Below are 24020 nucleotides of genomic sequence, written 5' to 3' on the forward strand. Positions count from 1 at the left end.
GTTGGTCCTTGAACAACATGGGTTTGAACCACACGGGTCCATTTATAGATGGATTTTTTTCAATAAATGTGGTACAGCACTGTAAATATATTTTCTCTACCTTATGATTTTCTTAAGAACATTTTATTATCTCTGTCTTTATTATAAGAATACAATATACAGAACACAACACAAAATATGTGTCAATTGACTATGTAATCATTAAGGCTGCATAGTTAAGTTTTGGGGGAATCCAAAGTCATATGCAGATTTTAGACTGTGCAGAGGTCTGCACCCTACACCCACATTGTTCAAGAGTCAGTGGTACTTCATCATGCAGACAAGTGAGCCAAAGATTAGAGAGGTATTTAACAATGCTCAAGTCTGAATTCCACCTAGAAAATACAGGCTGCATGAGTGTGTGCACCACAAGGAGATTCCAGTGATCTTAATTAAAACTAAAAAATAAAAAAATAAAAATAAATAAAAAATAAATAAAAACCAGGAATTTCCTTAAAAAAATAAAATAATAAAATAAAATAAAATCGCTCAGTGAAAACAATAAATTTTATAACAAAAGTATTAGCAGGATTCTGACTAGTTAATCTTAATTGTTTTCTTGTGCTTTTGCAGAACTAAGTTTCAGTTTTCAAGTGTTCACTTGCCAGAACTTTAATAAAAGGAAACATTACCAATGTAGCAATGTTAAAAGATGTTTACCACTTTCATTCATTGCAAAAAAAAAAAATGGATGTAATACATTCACATACTTATCAAAACATAAAAACAATTTTATTTTTTGCCATTAATATCTTTTGTTTTCTAGATCATCTGAAAACAATCTGAGAATTCCCAAGTGATAATCATTCAATTCCTGTAACATTATTAGACTCGGTTTCCTTTCATTATTTCTTAGCAAATTCAACCATACATGTTAATCTTATTAAATTAATCCTCAAAATTAGATTCTAAGATTTAGCACGAGGAAGAAAAAGAAAGACTCTTAATCAAGATGATAATTATATATTTAATACATCTTGCTTTTAACAGCAATTTTCAAAGTAAACACATCATAGACCTTATAACTTATTAAAGATTTATAGTGCTTACAAAGTTGTTTCTAAAAATATACCTTATTTGTTCTAAATGAATAACATTATCTGGAAGATAGAATAATAAATTATAGTAGTATGTTTACCACCACTATAGTTAAGATTGTGTACATATATTCAATATGAAATCCTTTTAGGATTTTCACACTTTCAGCCTTAAAATGTAAAAGCAGATTACAGTTTGGCATGAGATGTCAGTCTGACAGCAATGGTTTTAAAACCCAAAATTGAAACTAGATATTTATCTAGTTGACATATTACGAGAGCACAGGCACATGCACATACATTTTCACACGTACATCATCTCTTTCACTCAATCCAACACATACACACACACACACACACACCCAAAGTAAGCTGAAAGTTCCACCCTTATGTATCAGACAATTGCCATCAATTTCAAAAATAGGGAAAAAGTTAACTAAAAATATGTAAACACATTTAAATGGTTCCCATTGTTGGAAAGATATGCACAAAACCGCTATCGAGATCTTTAACATGCACAGTATATGCCATCTCAGGACATTCTTGAGCAGGCTCGAACTGTTCACTAATAGACATGTGAATATGTAAAAAGTGATGTGCTCCTCCATCTCCCAAATGGCATTCCACTGACAGTCAGTCACATGACCCAGCCCCACCAATGTGGTTTTACTTCATAGAACCCAACAGATTACAGAATCTAGGAGAATTAGAAACTTCATTTTGCTGTTTGGGGTTTCTTGCATGTTCCATGTGCAAAAGCAATGGGATACTGTATTGCAAGTGACAATATCATTTAAGACTCTGTGGCACTGCAAAAGGTCATTTGTATTTCTACAACATATTTATTCTAGCTAAATTTCCCAATGGTGCCTTCTTTTAATTATATGTAGTCTTGCAGACTTTGACTTGAAACAATTTAATGCTGATAACCTCTCCTACTCATCACTTTTACCTCCAGTATAATTCCTTTTTGGACACTCTCCAGTAATGCAGGTTTGAAAATGTTCTGTGGAAGTTCATTTTCATTATAAATTAAAACACCCAAAGCTCTCTGAGACAACATTAAAATAGAAACTAACCATACTTCAGGGCACCCATAACCCATACTGCTGTGATTAGAAAAATGAAAAGGTGCAACAGTAAGCAAAAGAGAATATTCTAACTTTCCATTTTTCTTTTTTTTTTTTTCTCTTTTTTGGCTTTCTTTGTATTTTATTTCACTAAGTTTATAAACTGTTCAAGCATTCTTATACTCTGCATGACAATAACAATATTTTGGCACATCAACATTGTGATACAATATATGGTATGTTTAAAAAATTAATTAAAAAATTTCATCTATTAATGAACATGTTTAATGTAGTGCATATATATATTTTATAGTTATTTAAGTCAAATACATCAAGGTTTGTAACTGATTTACAGATGAAGCAATCACAGATTGCAGTAATATAGTAATATATGTGTATGTGCATATGTATGCATATGTGCATACATATGTGTGTGTGTATGCGTATATATTTATGTCTATATATACGCATACACACACACACACACACACACATATATGTATACACCAATCAAGGGGAAAACTGCATCCTGGCAATTTGACAGTCCAAAGTTTTGATATAGTTATCATTTCCATGCCCTTTTCTTCTTGTTTTTTGTACAAAAGATATATTTTTGCTTCTTCATTCCTGATGAGATTTTTCTGCAGTAACTTTACATTCATACTGTAAAAATTAAAAAGGTTAAAAGGTTAACAGATTAAGGTTTATTCTGAATAGCAATTTCCATACAGACTAAAAATTGATACTTTATTAATGTATGCCCACTTTATTTGTCAAAGAATCTGAGATTTATGCAAGGATTAGAAGTAAATGACAAATATGATAGGGAAAAAGAAAGTTTACAGTCAAGAAGTGAAAGAGACATAGCAAATGCAGGCAGAAGACAAGATTTCTGCATTACAAGCAAATAATAACAGTACCTAACAGTAAGTCAACCCCTATAATACGAAAGGAAGCACAAGAGGTTTCTTTGAGTGCTTAGTAAGGTGACTCAGCAAAGGAAAGGTCATGAACTTAAGGACAGGACTGATAGGAAGAATTCAGATAATATTTTCTCAAATCACTTTACAATTTCAAGGAAAAAATCTATTAACATTAGCAAAATATTCTGGTCAAAACAGTATTTTAGAAGTACAGCTACAGAGGTACACCAACAATTCAAGATAAGGGAAACTAACAGGCTTAAAATAATTAGGTGACCAGATTATCAAAAAGATAGCCACATAAGCCACTCAATTCTCCTAGCTGGCTACAATTCTCCTAGCTGGCCATAATGATAGAAGTGACAGCACTTATTCATGAACTGCTGTGGCCTTTGAATCCTGTTCCCTGTCCTTTGTCATCTATGTATGACTGGGGTGACCAACAGTATCCATTTTCTTAACTAAAATGTTCAAATATCTTGATTTGCCAGAAGTAGTCCTAATTTATATCTATTAAAGCAACAGAGTTATTAGTAATGCCTCTTTTCACTTTTTGATAGAGCAGACACCTACAGATTCGTTTTAAAAAATTAGAGGATAGGGATCCCTGGGTGGCGCAGTGGTTTAGCGCCTGCCTTTGGCCCAGGGCACGATCCTGGAGACCCGGGATCGAATCCCACGTCGGGCTCCCGGTGCATGGAGCTTGCTTCTCCCTCTGCCTATGTCTCTGCCTCTCTCTCTCTATCATAAATAAATTTAAAAAAAAAATTAAAAAATTAGAGGATAATTCCTATCACCTTATCTGTAACACGTTTTAGCTTTTCTATCCAGCAATTCCTTCAACTTTTAGTATGCTTGGCTTGGAGAAAGCTTGTCCACATCTCAGTAACAGATGAAATAAGCATCAGCTTACCATTGCCAGTTGTCGACCAATGTTTCCCATTGTTATGCCTCCAGCAAAAAATATACATGGTAACCAAGAACGAACATAGAGAAAATCTGGAGATGTATATCTAGAATAATAGAAATGTTTTTAACAACCCATGGAAGAAGTACAATGACACTTAAAAGATAATGAGAACAGAAATAAGTTACTCTGTACATTAAAGTGGCTAACTTAAGATCTCAATTCTGAAATCAGTTGTCATAAAAAAAAAAAAATGAAATCAGTTGTCATTTCTTTCTTTTAACAAACAAGCACCAAGAAGAATACTTACTGATAAACACCATTATAGACTAGCAGCTGAGTGACCAAGGTTGCCAAGAAAGCAATTCCTACTCCAAGGCCAAAACCACTTCTAGATCTATCAAAGGTCCACCATAGTCCAATGGAGAGTGCAGCCAGTGTGAGAGACAACTGTATGTTGTTATCAAAATCCACTTTCTGAGATTGGTGTTAAAGAGTCATCTTAAAACTTGTAACTAAGTAATAGCGCCTATTCATTTTTCTAAAATAAGAGATGTTACTGTTGAGAGGGGAATTGAGTGCTTATTCTAGAGTGTGTTCAGTCTTTTCATACAATGCAGGACAACATTAGGTGAGATTAAAATTGTCTCTGATATTTACCAAAGACACACAGAGGGCAGGATATTTCATTAATAGATCCCACCTACTTGTAGTCCAAAAAGAAAAAAAAAAAAAAAAAGCCCTCTATCTACAGTCACAATTATAAGATCAGACCCATTATTTGAGAAATGCTTTCTTTGCTAAAAATGTAACCAAAAGCCTGAGAACACAAGTATTGCTAAAGGAACACACTTTTGCTAAAAAAGAAACCAATATTACTTCTCAAACAGGTTCAGAATTACTTGAGAATCATACAAGAACTTGAAAATAGAAGAGTTGACAGCTATTTAACAGGGTACCACATTCTCTATATGATTTACTGACAGACACATTTTATAATAATGCAGTTCAGAAACAAGAGGACCAAGGACACAGTATCCCTTTCTATTATGTCAACTGTTCTAGTTTTAATTTGTTGAGGATAAAGCCTTGAAGTGAACATTATCTTGCAACCTGCCAAGTTATTTTGGTGCCTGAGACTTTCTGGTATAGGACAGTTTGCTCAAATGATATTTTATTTCCGTCACCTACTTAAGCATCTATTCACAAATGTACAGCCCTTTTCTACTCCAAAATCTCTGGCAAAACGAAGCTTTACAAATTCAATTTTCTCATTTCTTTGCTAGAGGATTACACTAAAGGAATTAATTTCAAGTATCATTAAAAGGGCATTATCTAAGTCCCAAAGGCCACATCTTGGCTCTATATCCAGCTCCCCCAGGGAAACTAGATAGCTCGCCAAACTAACTGGCCATGCTGCAACTACAGAGAAGAGAGGAGAAGTTCAAAAAAATGCATATAAAACTATTTCCCACTTCCTTTAACAGCTCGTCTTTAACCACCACCACCCATCCCCATCCTGCCTCTGCCACACCAGCTGGTATCTCCAACACCAGCTTTGCTTACTTCTCAGCATATGATGGCTGTTGCTGGCCATTCCCTCAAGGTCATTTCTTGATTAGGCTTGATTTATCAAAAAAACAAAAACAAAAACTATTATTTATGGTATGCTTTCTGTAAAAGCTTTTATTATTCTTTAGCAGGTATTACACCTAAAACTCCAAAGAAAAGGTTATATGCTCTGATTTTTCTGTGCAGTAAACATTTTTATAAAGAGCAGAATTTTATATTCACTGAGTTCTATCTTTGATAACTAAATTAACTTTATTAAAGGTCAAAACAAAATAAAGTTTCTAGGGTAAACCAGTAAAATACTTTTATCTGAAAAATAGAACCATGGGATCTTCTCTAGTCTAAGGGATCTAATATTATTAAGTCTATGTTATAAATTTTGCAGACATTTTGGGTTTTGCTTCAAGGGTAGACAGAAGAGTTAAAAATCCCTATATTCAAGTATTCATTGACAGAGAAAGAAAAGAATGGCTGAAGCAAAAAACTTAGATATATAAAGGTTTTTAAATTCCAGAAAAGGCTATCTAAATTTCTCTGAAACATATGGGATAGAAAGGTCTAATGCATCAGTTGGGAGGGGAATTTACATGCTTAGGGGGCTCCCGACTAGGAGATGGAGCCCTTCCTAGACTCGAGCCAGGATCTCTGGGGTCTGCTCTCTGCTCTGTTGCAGCCTTGCAGTATGAATGCCTTAGCAAAGTACCTAAACCCTCTAACTTTCATTTGTCTTACTATCTTAATAAAGAAAATGTGGAACTAGGTGATTTCTAAGTTTTCCTCTAGATACAATATTCTGTGAGTCTATCTTTTTAAGCCCTCCCAACTACTAAATTTGTTTACTATAATATACTAAATCTTAAAGATTTCATCTAGCTAAACATGTTGGGAAATCCTTTAATATGAAAGGAAATGGAAAATCAAACTAGTAACTGCCACTAAAGGGCTTCCAAACCCACAGATCCCCAGGGGCTAGTACAATTGGGAACAGAAAGGTGAATGTGTTTGCAGAATGGAGGACCCAGCCAAGTGGGTCCTTGGTTCCTGTCCCAAGCTTCTCCAAAACAGTTCAATACTTCCTGTTAAAGACACAGGAATCCACCTGCCACGTGACCCACCCTCTCCCCTCTCTCCAGCTAATCTCTAGTCCTGAGCCAGGTGCAGAGCAAAGAGAGGGGACCTGGGCAGCTTGACCTGCATTCCATGCTCTTCCTGGCACCAAGGTTCTGCCCCTCCACTCTCTAAGCCACGTCTTCTAGAAAAGGTACTACTGAACTAGCCTGTTACAGATTTTCTTCTAACAAAGGAAAGTCAGGGGTAGGGGAGAAGAGAATAAACAACAGGGAGGATGCCACAGTGAAAGTTTTATGAGGGCAAAAACTTTCTCGTTCTGGGGTGGACTTTTTTTCTGGGTGCCAGGGAGAAGACAGCGGGGAGAAGGGAAATAGAGGCTACTTTGCCCTTCTAGCTGGTATAGTCTAAAAACACTCATTAATCACTAAATAAAATGTCAGAATCCATAAATGATCAAACTTGAAAAGTTACGTACTTTAGGGACAAAAGTTCTTTTTGGCCAATGTCTAAGCTGAATATTTCTACTTATGCCACCTTTAAGAAAATTTATGTGCTTTGCTGGCATTGATTAAAACCAATAGATGAGTCTTTTTTGGAAAAAATCATAAGTTCCTTAAATTAACAACAAACCAAAAACAGCTGGCACCTGAAGCCACATGTCCTCATTGGCAAGTCTTAAAAAAAGAGAGAGGAAAGAAATCCTTTGAAAATGTACTTGTTTCAATCTTAGAGTTACCAAAACTATACAGAATTAAGCAACCTAATTTAAGAAAAACACGTAAAATGTTTAAATGTGCAAAGTTTCTCAGTGATACTGAAACATGGGGATTTAAATGGAAGGTTATACCCCATCCAGTAACAACACAGCTGCTACTGTGATGTTTCAACAATACGCCACACATTCTTTTTACGACTAAGGGGACATATCACAATTTGACAATAGTGAAGTTGCAAGGAACTGTTTAACCTTTGGCTTGTTGGAGCTGCTTTGTGATTATGCATTTCATTACAGTGGAAAGGATACAGCGCTGGCATGATTTATACCAACAAAGACGGCTACGCACCGCATCACACTGGACCACTCTCTTTTAAATTTATGTGGCTCTCCTAGATGCCTGTCAATGCAAGGGTATAATAACCCAATCACAGCTGTGGAAAGAAAAAGAAAAAAAATTAAGTCATCTCCAATGCCAAAATGGCAAAAACCTAAGTGAAAAGAGTTACTACGACCCCCATAAGCATTTGAAAGATTGTTTTACAAGCTCTCCAAGTTATATAACATCAGTCACCAATATTTTTAAACTTACCTCCCAAAAGAAAGAAAAATAAATAACACCACTGAAGAAAGCACCATAAATGATTACAAGAGAATTCCAAATTATAATTGGCAGAGCACGATTTCAGTGTATGATTCACAATTTAGCAGTTTGGACTAGATGGTTCATGCTACTTCTCCACTACTACCATCTCTGAGATTTGAAAACATCAAACCAGCTGGCAGTTAAGCAATGTTCTCTCTGAACTACATAACCATGAAGCATGCTATAAAATGCCACCAACTGTCTAAAGAAAAGCGAGAAGCTAGAAGCATAAATGCGTACAATAAGGTCATCACACACACAGTATTTGTTCGGATGTCTATAGCCGTCCTGTTGTACAGATTATCCTAGTGCCTCCAGCTTGTCTTCAGCACCCAGTGCTGTGTCCTGACATTCCCCTTTACCCTGACCCTCTAAAGAGACTAGGTCATACTGTCAAAACGGGAAACTTGCAACAGAAATCTACATGTAAGCCTCATTCTGCACATAGAGAAACTTAGGAAACAATCTATGAGAACAATGATTTTCAGTTAAAATTTAAATTCAGTCTTAAAAATAAGGAGAAATCATTTTAGTATATTTCTTAGTTTTGGAAAGAATATCCTGAATGTCAACCATATAATTATGAATAACTGTATGCAAAATGTCTATGATTGAGACTCTAAATAGTTGCACCGAATTTTTAATTAAAATACTTGCCAAGCTTCAACATTTTATTCATTTAATGGGAGAAGATTTTAAATGCTAAGTTAGTCATTTAAAAAAGACCTTAATGAACCAAAACATTCTTCAACAAGTTTTAAGGAAAATGCACTTCTACAGACTAAACTTAACAGGAAATAACTCGATAGCTTTGACTTGTTAATCTTCCTAAAAACAGAATGGTTTATGTTGCCATTAAGTAATAAAGACACAATTGTCACATCAGTTGAAAAGCAATGTTTAAAATGTCCAATGCTACCAAAATCTGAGTGCCTAAGGATCAGGAACCCCTTGTCTGCCCTGGTATTGACTAGCTATTTCTTACAAATGAAGCATTCAATCTTTAAGGAAAAATGGAAATAAATTAATATAAAAAATCACAGGCTAGCAGACCAATGGAACATTATTAAAAAGAGGCCGCACAGCCACCCTTTCATCTGGGGGTGAGCAGCTGCAATGATGTACATGTGTTCTAATCCACAAGACTGAAAGTGCTCTTCTGAGTTGGGCTTTTGCTGTGTGTATATAGATGGCTCACAGACCATCAAGAGATTAACAACAAATTTCAGCAATGCGGACCTCCAACAACTATCAGCAAATTTAAAACTTTCATATCATATTCCTGTTTAAAAGGCTTGGTTCTAAAATCCTGGGAGATTAACTGACAGCGTTTCCCAATTTCTACAAAATTAAAATGGCAACAAGCATGCCTAACAGTTGAAATACATCTAAATGAATATTACTTTTTTTTTTCTCCAGGGGTCATGAAACTAACAGCTCATGTCATTCTTCACTCTCACTCTCACTCTCTCCTCCCTGTGCCTGTTGCTGAGTAAAATCAACTAAGATCAGGCATTCCAAGTCAATTTTCCTCAGCAGCTGATGCCACAGGTAAAGAATTATCACATAGAGAATACTGACGTGTGTGCAAAGATATAAATAAGTAAAATTGACTAGATTTGTATGCATGTGATGTCAGACTCACAAGTGAGAGACAACTGAGGAGAGAAAGCAAAAACACAAAAAGGAATTTAAACTGCCACGCTGCCAACCTTGGGATTTGCCAATAAAAATCAAATCCATTGAGTATGCATGGTTCTCAGTTGCTCACTGAGGAGGAGAATTCGAGGAAGCTTGTCACTTCCCATTAAATGTCTTCTTCCTTCCCTTTAAATAAAGGCACGGCAGAGTCTGATAGCAATAACTACAGCACAGTGAGGCTCCACCATTTGAGAGCTCAGCAGAACTATGTCCGGTCTGGGGCTTCTTTTTCCTTTCTCCACTTTCTTATTTTAACAAGAGAGATTGTTAAAATCATGCCCGTGTAATGTTACTTGCAAACATCATTCTGCTTAATAGGGTTCTCTGATACAAAGTAACATTTCTTGGGATAGATTTATGTTACTTCCCAGTGACCAGTTACTGTGTTACCAAGCCAAAACCAGAAGTAGTTTGTAAAACATCAATATTAAGTCATCACTTCTTCATGGGAGTGTGTTTAATTCCGTGATGGACTAAGAAGAACAGTTAAATCAAATGTTTTGCAAGGAAGAGGGGCTGAAGAAAACAAAGCCATTGAATGTGATAGACTTTCACGGAAAACTACTCCAGCATATGCAATGTTTCACTCAATAGATACTTAAGCTCCCATAACCTGTCCAGTTCTTGATATTTGCTGAGGATTTAAAAAGAAAAAAGAGTAAGACATGATTCCAGCCTCAGAGTGAGCACAGAAACAATTCAATACAGTAACACGTTAGGGGAGGCACTGACAGGGCCTAGTGGGGGCCCAGTCTTCTCCTGACATGTGCTGAGGGGAGGCAGGGTGCTGGAGTGTCAGGAAAGCTTCACAGAAGAGGTGGCCCCTAAGGCAGGAGCTGAGTTCAGCAGGTCAGTGGTGCGGAAGGGGTTTTCTAATCCAAGGCAAGCATCTGGTAAAAAGCATGTACAATGTAAAATACCTACTATCACCTGGAAATTGTAAGCTTTAGGCAAAAAGGGAGCTTCCAAAGACTCTGAAGAAGAAAAAAGTTGGCAAGGGTCATATCATAGAGACTTTACCCTACAGACCCCAGGGAATCAGAAAGTAATGCCATTGCATTTGTAGCAGATAGGGAGCCACTCACTTTTACGGGGCTGAGTGCACAACACATGAAAGGGAGAGGGGACTGGCAGGCAGGCAGAGTACAAAATTAGAAGCAGAAAAAGAAAAAACCGAAAATTCCCATCAGAGTACTAAAGGACCTGGACCAAAAGAAGAGAAAAATGGAAACTTAGAAAATTGAGGGGATGACAGCAGGAGTCTTGTACGGCTCTCTAGGATCTGGGTAAATGACGAACTGCCTGGGTAAACTGGAAAGATTTGTTTTTTCTTTTTATGTTAGGTATTAGTTTCATAGGTATGAATATAATTTGTTTACTTACAATTTTCTAGTCAATTTCCCTAGTTATTTGACCCATACAATGTTATCTTTTTTCTGTATCCATTCTTCAGAAAGATGACTTTGCAACCATCTGTAACATTCAAGAGGTTTCTAACTCTGATTCTAAAGCACTGCACATATAGAGAAGTTAACTTGAAACATCAGCCGTTATTAAATTAAAAATAGAGAACTAAGAAAAGTAAAATGAGATCAAAGGAAATGTACCAGAATTTCCTACTGGGTGTCCCTCTAGAAGCACTGCTAGCAAATTTTACAGCACCATGTGTTACAGAGAAAGACCGCAAATAACCAAAACACTTCTGCTTGCATGTAGAAAGTGGTGATTCTGGAGAACCTCATAGCTGTTCAGTCTATGAATATCAGATGGATAGGAAAATCAAAGAATGATCAGTTTTTCTGACTTAAGATGGTTAAGAACCTAGAAGAGTTTTGAAAATGCATACCAGTGCATGTACACAAAAACATATACACACTTCAAACACACATAAAACTTGTACATGCTATGTTTCTTGTATCACACATAAAACTTGTACATGGTATGTTTCTTGTATCATTTACTTCTTATTTCCTTAATATTTTCTCTAAAATTGGGGACAGGAGGTGCAAGAATCCATTTTCTACCTTTGGCAACTTTCACAAATCTGGCGCTACACTCTCATCTACTAAATACCATGACTCATCCCACAAAATCAGTAGCAGGGTTAACTGGGATCTAGATTTCCAAATGGCTCTCTATCTCTGTTTGCTCAGGAACCTCATGGAATGCACTGCTTTCAAGAGAAACACTCAAGCAAGAAATGTAAATGTAAATCCCCCAAGTAGAGAAGTATGAAGTTAAGCTTGTAAGGGTGACAAACCCAGTGGCTGGGAAAAGCAAGGAAACTGAAATGTAGCATTAACATCTGGACTTTTTCTTCCTAAATATGAGTTTGTGGCAAAAGTGCCCACACCACAGGGACAGATGCAGCCCCAGGTCCTCTCCTTGCTGGAGGTACATGAAACCTCAGTCCAGCTCTCCCACCCTAGCCATGAATGTACAACATACAAGAGTACATTCCATCCAAGCCCAGCACTTCATCTGCAAGCTTCAAAAGAGGCACTCTGTGTTGAGGGGAAGTGTGGGTAGCTTCCTCTTTCCCCTTCTCTGGCATGTGACACTGGACCTAGCTGCATCATCCACCACCTCTGAGACCCTGGGCTCACAGACATCCTCTCTTCATCCCAGGTTCCTCATTCCCCCAAAGTAGACACCATGCCAAAATCTCACTCCCAAAGTTGGCTTCCAGATTCTTGGGGTTAAGGAATGTGCCTAGCACATTAGGAGGCATTCAATAAGTAATAGTTTCCCTCCCTGACCTTCCTTTTGTCTGTTCTGAAAAGACATGTTCTTCCAAATCCCAAAAAGCTTCAATTGGTAGCCAGATAGCAGCTTACTATATGAGAAAATAAACACACTGGAAAAGAAGAATGGGTAAACTTAATCTTTCTCTTTTGAGTTTAAAGGAAAAGAAAATATATGAGGACTAGTAGACACAACAGAGAATGATAAAATATAATTTATGCTTTCCCCTCTATTTGGATGAATTTGCCTGGTCTCTCAGAAAATGTAATTACCTTGAGAAACTACAAATCATTGCCTTCACAAAATTTTAATGTGAATATTGTAATAGAGACATCAACACAGAAGCCACACTGAAACCTGACCACAACGTGCCCTTCCATCCACACAGCATCCAGTAGGTTCCACAAGGTCATTCTAAAACAACTCACACCCAACTCCTCACCCTTCAACTTCCAGCTCTAGGATGGAAGTCAAGAAGGATCTACATTACATTGCAAGGCACTGGTGTATATTAAGTATGAGACACCAAATAGACATTCCAAAAAGCAATTTTCTCCCTTGATTAGACTTTTCTTTTACCACACAATGATGTCTTCCATCTATTACTTTCTTTCATAAAATATTATTAATCTATTGGTCTCCATCATTAGAAAAAACTGAAGAGGATCCATTATGGAAACTTGGCATTAAGAAGGCTTTCTGAAATGCTCCACTTTATATGCTACACATTGTCCACCAAAAAAGATCTAAAATAACTACTGTAATAGGATAATGACTTTAAGCAAAGAGAATCTACCTTATTAATTTAAGTATTCATTATTCTTAAACTACACCTGAAAACAAAATAGCAAGAGAAAAAGGATGTATAAAAATCAGAAAAATAAGCTTTAAACTTGAATAAAACTACTCCATCTTTCAAGCCTTCATCTACTAAAAAACAAGGCCATAACACACACAAATCTAATCCTTAAAGCCAGACAGTGATGATGATCCTCAAAATAACGCAGAGTAATATGAGGTAGGTTGAAGAAAGGACAAAATAAAGAAGCTAAAAGCCTCATTCCAAAGGAAGCAAGATTCTTTTTAGGATTAAAATTTTACAGTGCAGGGACGCTCATGGTTGAACGTCTGCCTTCGGCTCAGGGCATGATCCCAAGATCCGGGATCGAGTCCCACATCAGGCTCCCTGTGAGGAGCCTGCTTCTTCCTCTGCCTATGTCTCTGCCTCTCTCTCTCTCTCTCTCTCTCTGTGTCTCTCATGAATAAATAAATAAAATCTTAAAAAAAAAAAAAATTTAGGGGCAGCCTGGGTGGCTCAGCGGTTTAGCGCTGCCTCCAGCCCCAGGCCTGATCCTAGAGACCTGGGATCGAGTCCCACATCGGGCTCCCTGCATGGAGCCTGCTTCTTCCTCTGCCTGTGTCTCTGTCTCTCTCTCTCTCTTTCTCTGAATAAATAAATAAAAATCTTAAAAAAAAATATATATATATATCCAGTATTTATATACCTAAAAAAAGTATATATATATATATATATATATATATATATATATATACCTTAAAAAAATTGACAGTGCATAGGTTAGACAGAAATCAGACTCAAGAGTACCTACCCTGTGATTACTTTATATTACATTGTGGAATGGACAAAAATAATCTAGGGGCAGACAGATGAGTGGAAGCCTGAGGCTGGGGCTGGGGCATGGACTGCAAGAGAACACAAGAGAATCTGTGGTTCATGGAAACGTCCTACAGCCAGACTGTGGTGGCTGGTCACATGACGGTGAGCATTTGCTTCAACTTATAGAACTTTAAGTTCACTTAAAACAGGTCTGCTGCATTTAAATTAAAGCGGAAAAAAAAGTACTGCCCAGTCAACATCCGCACTCATGTGCCCTCCTTCCTTTCTAAGCATTACAGAAGCAACTTCCACATACCTGAGGCTGTGCCACAGCATGGCGGTACCCACCATGCTGAAGAAAAGATGCTTGCGATCACATCAGGTGGAAAGAGTGTCACATTTCTCTGAATCTGAAGTAAATTTAACACTAATGCAAGAAATACTCCAATAAAAAACAGCACCACTCCACGAATCATCAAGTTCACACTCCTGCTAGTGACAGATGAAATGTAGGGGCCACGTTTTTTGGGCCCAGGTGACTCTGTCTCTTCTTCTGCCATGGTTTCATAAGTTCAGTAAACCAGGAAGGGGGGGTGGGGGAAGGCTTCCCAGCTGGAAAGCCAACTGTCTGTGAATCAAAGTAGACTGGTGTTTCAAGTCACAGCATCTTATCCTAAAAGAGGACCTACCAGAAATCCTGCAAGAGATAAGAAAAAAGAAATCAATGTTTGTCTAATATATGCATGATCATACAATTTTTCTGAGTTCAGTACTAATGAATTTCAAAGTACAAATAATGAAATGACAAGCTTATATATTCATTTAAATTATTCACTGAATAAGAAGTGGCTTAAAAAGTATTTCTATATGCATGATGTAATAAAAAAGTGTTAACACTTCTATTTACTAGGACAGAATAAATGACCTGCAAGGCTCAAAGGTTAGAATAATAATAAAAATAGCTTGCTCCACTTCAAAGAAAAGCAGGGCAGGTTACCTGAAATAGTTCCACCAGAATCTCGAAGATTAAAATCCTGGTTTCTGTTTCTCCTACCTAATCTCCAACCCCATCATTTAGAATAGATGGGCCAGGAGATTTAGGTAAAAGTCTTTATACTTTACAAAAAATAAATAAATGTCTACAGAAAACAACATATTCTGAATGAAAATTTTGTACTGCTCACAATAAAATGTGACTTGCTCATGAGGATGACCTCTTTAGGGGAACAAAACATTTTCATGCTTAAGGTTATGTATTTGAATTTCTGCACAAAAGCATCTTACAAAAAAAACAAAACAAAACAAAACAAAACAAAAAAACAAAAGCATCTTACAAAACACAGGCTGCCACGCACTTACCTACACATACACCAAGCACAGAAACCAGACCTGACCTACTCTCGGCAGGACCACAGCTGTGTCCCACCCCTGCCTGGACCCAGTCAGCCTTCTGTTGCAACCACAGAGCTACTGTGATAAAAGCTGAAATAGGAAGCAGAAGAAAGGAAGCTAAGAAAATGAAGGGTAATCCAATAGCTAGATTGTAAGGAGTTTAGCCACGTGGCTCATGATGGCAGTGGAAAGCGATCTTTCTTTTGTGTGCATTGGTTTTAAGATAAACAACATTTGACACCTTCTATGGGCACAAAATCCATGTGTAAACTGGGGGTTGGTGAGAGGTACTGACTTTAGAAATAACCAATATGAAAGTGAGAACATTTGTGAGTACTAGCAACTCTCATAGCCTATCAGTTCTTCCATGTGATAAACAGACTTTTTTGTTGTTGTTTTCCTGAACCTCTGCCACATCCAAAGTTCTGTGTCCAACACTCACGGGGGTGGGGGACTTCTGCCCTCAAGCTAGTCTCACAAACCTAACTTAGTCTATAGCATGACTGAGCTCTATAGCTTGGAGGACTATAGAAAACTCATGTCTTATGGCTGATTCACGGACGCAGAAAACACCTAGAAACCATCTCCTCCTGATCTGGTCTTGCAGACTCTTCCTGGCTCTGCTATCCAGCATATTAGCATGCTAGGTGTTCAGCTGCTACAGGATTCTTCATTATCACCATAATCATGACTATTGACATAGTATCCATTTATGGAGGGCTTACTCCACACCAGACACAGAGTTAGTTAGCCCTGATCTTCAAAATCATCCAAAGAGAAGTATTATCACCCTCATTTTACAAATGAAATGTAAAGTCAAAGAGATTTAGCATTTTCTTATCATCACATGACATGTAGTATCAGAACCAGCATTTTACTTTAGGTCTGATTCCAAAACCCAACCTCTTCCCTCTAAACCTGAGTCCCATTCCAACCCAACTCCTCTTTTTTGGCACATTGGTTTATAGAAAGGGATTTGGTTATTGAAAAGATGGCAGACATGGAAAAATTAACTCAACTGAGACATAATTTCAATATAAGTAGGCAACTATATAACAGCACAAAGATCATGAGAGTAAATGTACCAGTGCCTTGAAATCTTCTTTAAAACTATTAGATCAAGGTGGAAAAAAGATGTTTTAGAGAAAAAAAAAAAATCATTTGGCCAATTGACATGCTGTGTAACACCAGCATACTTCATAAAACCCTTAACCTCCCAGACTTCCAGTAGACACAACAACCACCCCAACTTCTACTCTTAAAATGGCTACTGGAGGACAAAGAGTTTATATACATTTTACGTAGCCCAAATTCCTCTAGTAAATCATTGTTTTATGTCTGTGATTTTTCCAAACATGAATTAACAGCAAAGGATATTTTGTGTTGAATTATGTTTCTAAAAGAGCATAGTAACCTCAGCTTTAAAAAAGTGTTTTTTTCAGTTGTGCCAGGCCCCAGCTCACAATCACCAGTGTTTGACAGAGGGCACTGACATTTTGGGCAGGACAATTCCTTGTTGTGTGAACTGCCCCAGGCCTTGCAAAAAACACTTAACATCATCCCTGGCTCATGCCCACAAAATGCCAGCACATGATCCCTCACCCATTTGAGACAACCAGAAATGTTCCTACATATTTCCAAATACCCACAGAGAGGCAATGCCCTCCTAAGAGCCACTGGTTGCCACAGACTATTTCCTCCAGCTAGAAGACTTTCTAAGTTGTTTATTTATGTTATCTACCACAGCTGCTTATTCAACCTTTCCTGGCAGTGCTTGTTTATAGTTTCCTACTTCACCTCAAAAGTTTTCTTTAAAAGTAACACAGCATTTGTTTGATGATTGTACATTTGAATGAGTCTTTTTTAAGGTAATATTTCAAAAATCCAAAACGCTGATTTTTATGACTACATGATAATACAATAGTAAATAATTACTAGAGACAAAAATAAAACAATGCTTTAGAATCACAGTATCCTAAAATTTAAGAAATAGGAGGGAACTGAGCCATCATCTATTCCAGGGAGTTCATGAGCCTGATGCAAAACAAAACAAAACAGTTGTGTATATGTGCATTTTTCTGGAGAGCTCCACAGTTTATATCAAGTACTTAAAAAGTCCATGACCCAAAAGAAGTTAAAAACCGCTGATCTAACGGTTTTCTCATTTTACCAGCATACCAAATGAAACCCAAAGTGATCAAGTGAGGTGACAAGATAAAGGCTGTGTGTACTACTGGATCTTGCTACCACAAATGTGTAAAATGAACTTCTGGAAATGGAGACTCATCAAAGGGATACGAAATTCCAGAAGACCACTCACTCCCTACTATGCAACAGTTAAGTTTCTTAAAAAGCATGCTGTGTACAATAATCAGTCACAAAACAGGGGAGTGAGTTACTTAAATGCAAGCTCTTGGAATTAAATATCCCCTTAATCTGTTTATTGTAAAGTCTGGTTTTCTGATTACCTATTGATATTTTTTTATTAAAACAAAATGTACCTATACCTTTAAATATTATTCTTACATCAATGATAAATTTGATTTTCTGACTGGGAAATAAACTCCCCCAAAGGGGAAAAAAAAATGATAAATTTGATTCTTCTCCAAAAAAAATTTTTTTAAATCTGTATTTGAAAAATTTAGATTTCTCAAGAAATAATTTGCTGACCAGGGAAGAAGGCTTTGGTAGAGTACAGAGATATTATTTAGAGAGAACAATACCACAGTAGATCCTCAATGGTAATCCTGGCACAGAGGCAAGTGTTTTTAATTTCCATTTTGCAAAACAAAGTTAAGTAACTTCCTGAGATGATAACACTGTTACCAGATAGCTCCCCCCCCCCCCCCCACTAGTGCCTCCAGGGACTAGGGCCCTCCCGGCACCTCTCCAATACTCTGGCTTCTTCTAGAGTTCTTTCCCATTTCACCACATTGCTCCAAGTAAAAACTCCATACCAAAGCAGTGCCACACACAAGTGGCAACTTTTAAAGTCATACTAATCAACTACTGTTAATAGCAAAACAATGTGTGTGTTTTTTTTTCAAAAATTGACAAAAATCTCCCATGGTATATAAGAAATTCTTGAGCAGCTCAGGGGACTCAGCGATTTAGCAGAGCGTGATCCTGGAGACCTGGGATCGAGTCCCGCGTCCCTCTGCCTGTCTCTGCCTCTCTCTCTCTCTCTCTCTGTGTGTGTGTTTCTTGTGAATAAATAAATAAAATCTTAAAAAAAAAAAAAAAAGAAAAGAAATTCTTATTCTTCCTTGAGCCCTGACCTACAATATCTATAAAGGATATTACTGAACAAACATAAAAATAGTTCAAAGAGTTTAGACAGGCCAATAACAAATCATCGAAACTGGAAAAACCTCAGTATATGACTATCTGTTAATGGAGGACATTATTCCTTTTAAAACATAAGTGATAAGTGATTTAGGACTTTGTGAATGAAAATCAAAGTTCATACCTTCCACTGAAACAACTTTCAGGCAATGGGCATTTGAAAACAAAATTTTCTAGTAACCTTAAGAACCAGTTGTATTTTATTACTTTCAATACCGCCCCTCCTCAATCAAACAAGATCATTTATCTTCCAATGATTAATAGTCATAGACGTATATTCCCTGCCTCATATTACCCTGTTTAGGTCAGGCAGGCTACTGGATAATAAAATTTAATTGCTGCCTCACATCTTTCATCATATGCTCTCCTTAATTAGAATGGCGTTCTCAAAACAGAATAAGCATAAACATCAGGAAAAACACATTCACATCAATGAAAAAAACTTAACTCTCCTTAAATAAAAGCACACAAACGTGCTATCATTTGGGATAATTTTCTGATAACAATGAAAACAGCCTGTTCCCAAATTACTGATCTGCGTTTATCCTGTCCTGTACAGCCGACCATTCGTGAAAGCAACAGTTGTCAGTTTAAAAAGAATCCACCTCCTTCCCAAATGTCCATGATTCACTGCTTGGTCACTGTATATTCAGACACGTTCTGAGAACTACAACAAACCACACAGGTCAACACAACACGCAGAGGAAGAGTGAAAGGGGAAAACAGGAAGAGGGCATGGCCAATATTTTCTTTTCCCCTTTGGAGACCCTACTGGTTGGGCATCCCCTTCTTTGGTCTTCACTCGGTGGGCACTCCGGGAGGGCCAAGCCCCCAAGCTGGAAAACACCACCGGGCCCCTGCCTGGCTGCCTTCAGTCTCACTGCAGCCCTAGTGCAATCCTCCATCCCCTTGCAGGAGTGACCTGGGCCGGTCTGAGTGGCCCAGCTGTCAAGTCTACCCCATTCCCTCTTAAAGCATCTCCTCATCAATCCTACAAAACAGTAAGCCCTCCATGGTGCAATTTCCTAGGCCAGCAAGCTGACACCTTACTTTTAATGCTTGTTTCCAACATCACTTGTTCTGGCACACCCCCCCCCCCAGCCCCTCCCCGCCCCCTGACCGCTTCCCTTCTCCAGACTGCCAGTCCCCACCGAGCAACCCCCAAATCCCAGCGACTATCCCCAGCCGACTTCTGGGTCCTGGCGAGTGTTCCCTCCGGATTTACCCACACGCCTACCCCAGAGGTGTCCGGTCCTAACCCAGAGTGCCGAAGTCCCACTCCTCAAACCGAGATCAACATGCCTTCTTGCGGATTCTAAACTTGCTACAGAAGCTTCCTTTTGGGACCCCCCCCTCCCCCCCCCGCCGCCCAGCCTGAGCCTCCCGGCCACGAGCCTCCCAAATCCTGACAGCACCGCCGACCTCCAGGGTCGCCCTTCCCGCCGTCCTCCTGGCTCTGTCCGCTCGCACACACTCGTCCACTGCCGGGGAGCCTCGGCCTCGGCGGTGGCCTCCGCCCGACCCCGCGGCTCCCTCCCGGACCTCCCGACCCTGCTCCAGGTCAGCGGGGCCCCTCGCCCTTCAGGCCCCATCTGGGGTCCTGGCCACCCGCACCTGCCGGCAGGCTTCCCGGGCTGCGCAACCACAAGCGGCTCCTCTTCCCGAAAGCCGCCCCCTCCTCGGGCCGCTTCCCGCAGCGCCGTGCCCCCCGCGCTCCGCAGGAGGACCCCGACTCACCCCCGCCTCCGCCATCTTCTGGGACCGCTCCGCCCCCTCCGCCTCTCCCGGCTCCCCTCCCACAGTCCGCGGGCGCTCCACTGCGCCTGTGCAGGCCACGAGGCGGCGCTCCCACGGTCGGGGCCGCGGAACTTCCGGTTCCCGCCCGCCCTTGCTGCGGCGCCGGCGACGCGGGGCAGAGGGGCTTCCGGTCGGCCCCGAGTCGGCGGCCGCCTGTGGGCGTGGACTGCTGGGACGGTGGGAGGCGGCTAGGTCAGCTGTTGTGTGCCGACCCGGCGGGCAGTCGAGGGTTGTGAGGGCTGCCTGGGCCCTGTGGGCGGTGCCGGGGAATCGCGCGCTGACACACGCAGGCTCCCTGGGAGGCGTGATCCTCGGCAGGTCCTCTGCGGGCGGGGGGGGGGTGGGGGGATGGAGGGCTGCGGGGGGATGGAGGGCTCTGGAGCTCGGGCCGCCGGGTCCCCCCCTGCCCCCCCCCCCCCCCCCCCCCCGCCGGGGACGCTGACTCTCAGGATCTGTGTTTTTGCCGGGCTTTACTTTTTTCCCTTCTCTACCAAGTCGTAAAAGCATAACTGATTTTTCTCTCATCTCCATCCCACAGCACTTTACAAGGTTTTCATCGAAAATCGTTCCCCACGTTCCACCAAGTAGCCCAGTTCGGGGACAGCTGTATTCATAGGAAGGTCAGTCGCAAAGGAGAGAAAATACGGAATCTTGCAGCCCTGCTGTCATCTGGATGACCTGGAGGAAAGTTTTAAGTGAAATTTGGGCTTAGCCTAATTATTTAAGCGCTTTGCATAAATAGTGTCAGTGAAATCCCCCCCCCCTTTTTTTTCCTTCCTTCGAACTAGTTAACAGTAAGATGAATTTTTATGTTTCGAGCCTTTATATCGGTATATTTATTTCTGAAAATTAAAGTCGAAATGAAATCTGCAACAAAACGCATCTAGGCAAGTATTTATATGATCTTGTTTTCTCTAATGTTTCCTATAGCTCATAAAGTTCTTTTTTTTTTTTTAAAGATTTTATTTATTTATTAGAGGGACAGCATAAGTGGGGGAAAGGGGCAAAGGGAGAGGAAGAAGCAGACTCCCTGCTGAGCTGGGAGCCCCACGCAGGGCTTGATCCCAGGACCTGAGCCGAAAGCAGATGCTTAAGCTTCACCAACTGAGCCACCCAGGTGCCCCATAAATTTCTCTTGTATAGGTTTTCATACTACCAGTAAAATAAGATATGGGCCGATTATATGAATGGATGAGGAATTTTAAAAGGAAAAGAGGGGGCGCCTGGGTGGCTCAGTCAGTTAAACGTGGCCTTCCACTCAGGTCATGAACTCTGGGTCCTGGGATCCAGCCCCATCTTGGGCTCCCTGCTCAGTGAGGAGTCTTTCTCCCTCTCTCCCTATCCCTGCCCTTTCCCCCAATTTTCTAGAAATTTCCTTCAAGAAAATCATTATGGAAAATTTTTAACCTACAGAAGCATTATTTTAGTTTAAATATTTGTTTAAAGCTGGAAAATCTTGGTATATTCCAGGAATCAAAAGGAAAGCAGAATCACTGGGGCAGGCAGGGGTGGGGGGCGGTAAGTAGCAATTGAAAAGGCAGAGGCTACAAATAGAGTTTATGTATTAATATCATAATTGAGCATATACTATGTGCCAGACACTATGCTAAATTTCATTTCACCTATTCAAAAACTCCTTTAAAATACACTATATAGGGCAGCCTGGGTGGCTCAGCGGTTTAGCACTGCCTTCGGCCCAGGGCGTGATCCTGGAGTCCTGGGTAGAGTCCCACATCAGGCTCCCTGCATGGAGCCTGCTTCTCCCTCTGCCTGTGACTCTGCCTCTCTCTCTCTCTCTCTCTCTCTCTCTCTCTCTTTGTGTGTGTGTGTGTGTGTGTGTGTGTGTGTCTCATGAATAAATAAATACAATCTTAAAAAAAAAACACTATATAGTATCTGAGGAATTAAGGCCAAGAGCTGTGATACTCAGTCCTTGCTGCATATTAGGAACACCCAAAGATCTATTAAAATTTCTTGTATCTGAGCCTCATCTTCCATATATTCTTACTTAATTGGGCTGAAAAGGGGACCTGAACCATTTTAATAAATTCCCTGTGTAATCCCAATGTGCAATCAGAGCTAAGAATCACTGCCTTAGAGTCAATTTGCCAGGGTCACTTAGCAACTAAGTAAGTGGCAGAGGAGGCAGGAATTCAACCCAGATCTATCAGATTCCAAAACCTGTGCTCTTAGCTGCTCACTAGTACCATCAACATTCAACAACATGTAGCACACACCACTTGCATGCTAGGAGTTTTGCTAACCACTGGGACACAAGATGAATGAGACAGAGCCTTTGCCTTCAATAAATTCACAGCCGTATAAGACAGAAGTCTCAGTAAACGAAGCTAGGCCAGTTCACACAAGGTAGAAGCAAGTCAGCTGAAAACTCTGTGATGTTTCCTCCTTTTTTGAGCTAGATTGACATGGAAAGTAACTGGTGGCTATTGCAATTATAGGCTGTACTAAGACCATGGCAGCGGTACAAAGAGAATTGGCAGGACTTGCTGATCACTGATGAGAGGATGAAGGAAAGAAAGAAGTGGAGGATGACTTCACAGTTTTGAGTATGAGTGGAAGTAACACCATTGATCTAGAACAAGAGCACAAGAATTGAATTTGAGGTTGAATGCGTTTGAAATACTTGTTGAATATTCTCATAGAAATATCTGGTAGAGCACTGGAAGGGTGCATCTGGAATTCAAATGAGCAAATAGTCTGGAAATAAAGATCTGGAGTCACTGACTTATAAGTAGTACTTGAAACCATGCTTGTATAATGTATATGCTATGTATGGAATTTTTTTAAAAGAGAATAGAGATCAAGAGAGAAAAAAACCCACCAAATTTGACATTGCCATATTTGAAAAGTTCAATAAAGCTATTTTTATCTGCAGTGATATTAAATACAGTCAACTCATGATCATCTGTGATGAGTTTTTAATATTTTCCAGACTTTCTCTAGCCTCACAGCAAATTTAACAGATGATGCATAACCATGGAATGCAAACCAATTTTAAATACTGGCTAAATATTTAAGAACACAATATGATGCATTCAGAAATGTAATAGAAATATCCTAGAGCAGTGTTTCCACACATAAATAATTTTATGTACCTCTAGTTTTGACTTCAATTATTTTATCCCAATATTACTTAAAACTACAAAAATTACAGTATTTTAAACACAAATCTAGACAAAAAATTCTTAGGCTTAAGCTCATACAGCTCTATAAACCAAAATGCTCGCAAAATATGAACAAAAGCATAAAATTAGTAACTTATAATACTTATAATAATGGGTAAGGTGTGATCTCAATCTTCAAGAATTTCAATAAATTTTTAAATCATTGCTTCAGAATGGATTATTTTAAGATAGAACATGCATTTAATACCATGTGTCATGTGATGGCTCAATTCTCTCACCATTTCTTTTTATTAAAC

General features: G+C 39.2%; 1 protein-coding gene and 1 long non-coding RNA gene across 5 annotated transcripts; one reads left to right on the plus strand and one right to left on the minus strand.

Moving 5' to 3' along the window:
* Window positions 1–986: 986 nt before the first annotated feature.
* On the minus strand, window positions 987–20655 carry INSIG2 (insulin induced gene 2). 3 transcript variants are annotated; one of them, XM_072788938.1, is made up of 6 exons: window positions 20519–20655; window positions 14361–14741; window positions 7644–7768; window positions 4287–4453; window positions 3983–4082; window positions 987–2809 (listed from the first exon to the last, which is right to left on the minus strand). In XM_072788938.1, exons 2-6 carry the CDS (start codon window positions 14602–14604, stop codon window positions 2768–2770), a joined length of 678 nt encoding a protein of 225 aa, XP_072645039.1. In that variant the 5' UTR covers window positions 14605–14741; window positions 20519–20655; the 3' UTR covers window positions 987–2767. The 3 variants fall into 3 exon arrangements, with proteins under 3 accessions (XP_072645039.1, XP_072645040.1, XP_072645041.1); XM_072788939.1 differs by having other exon boundaries at window positions 20396–20562; XM_072788940.1 differs by lacking the exon at window positions 20519–20655 and adding an exon at window positions 15404–15521.
* Window positions 20643–23928, plus strand: LOC140611876 (uncharacterized). Of its 2 annotated transcripts, none has more exons than XR_012013131.1 (3): window positions 20643–20770; window positions 21117–21465; window positions 23038–23928. It is a non-coding gene; the product is annotated as an uncharacterized lncRNA (long non-coding RNA). The 2 variants fall into 2 exon arrangements; XR_012013130.1 differs by having other exon boundaries at window positions 20756–20896.
* The last annotated feature ends 92 nt before the right edge of the window (window positions 23929–24020 follow it).

The sequence above is a fragment of the Canis lupus genome, chromosome 20, assembly GCF_048164855.1.
Source record: "Canis lupus baileyi chromosome 20, mCanLup2.hap1, whole genome shotgun sequence".
NCBI lineage: Eukaryota > Metazoa > Chordata > Mammalia > Carnivora > Canidae > Canis > Canis lupus.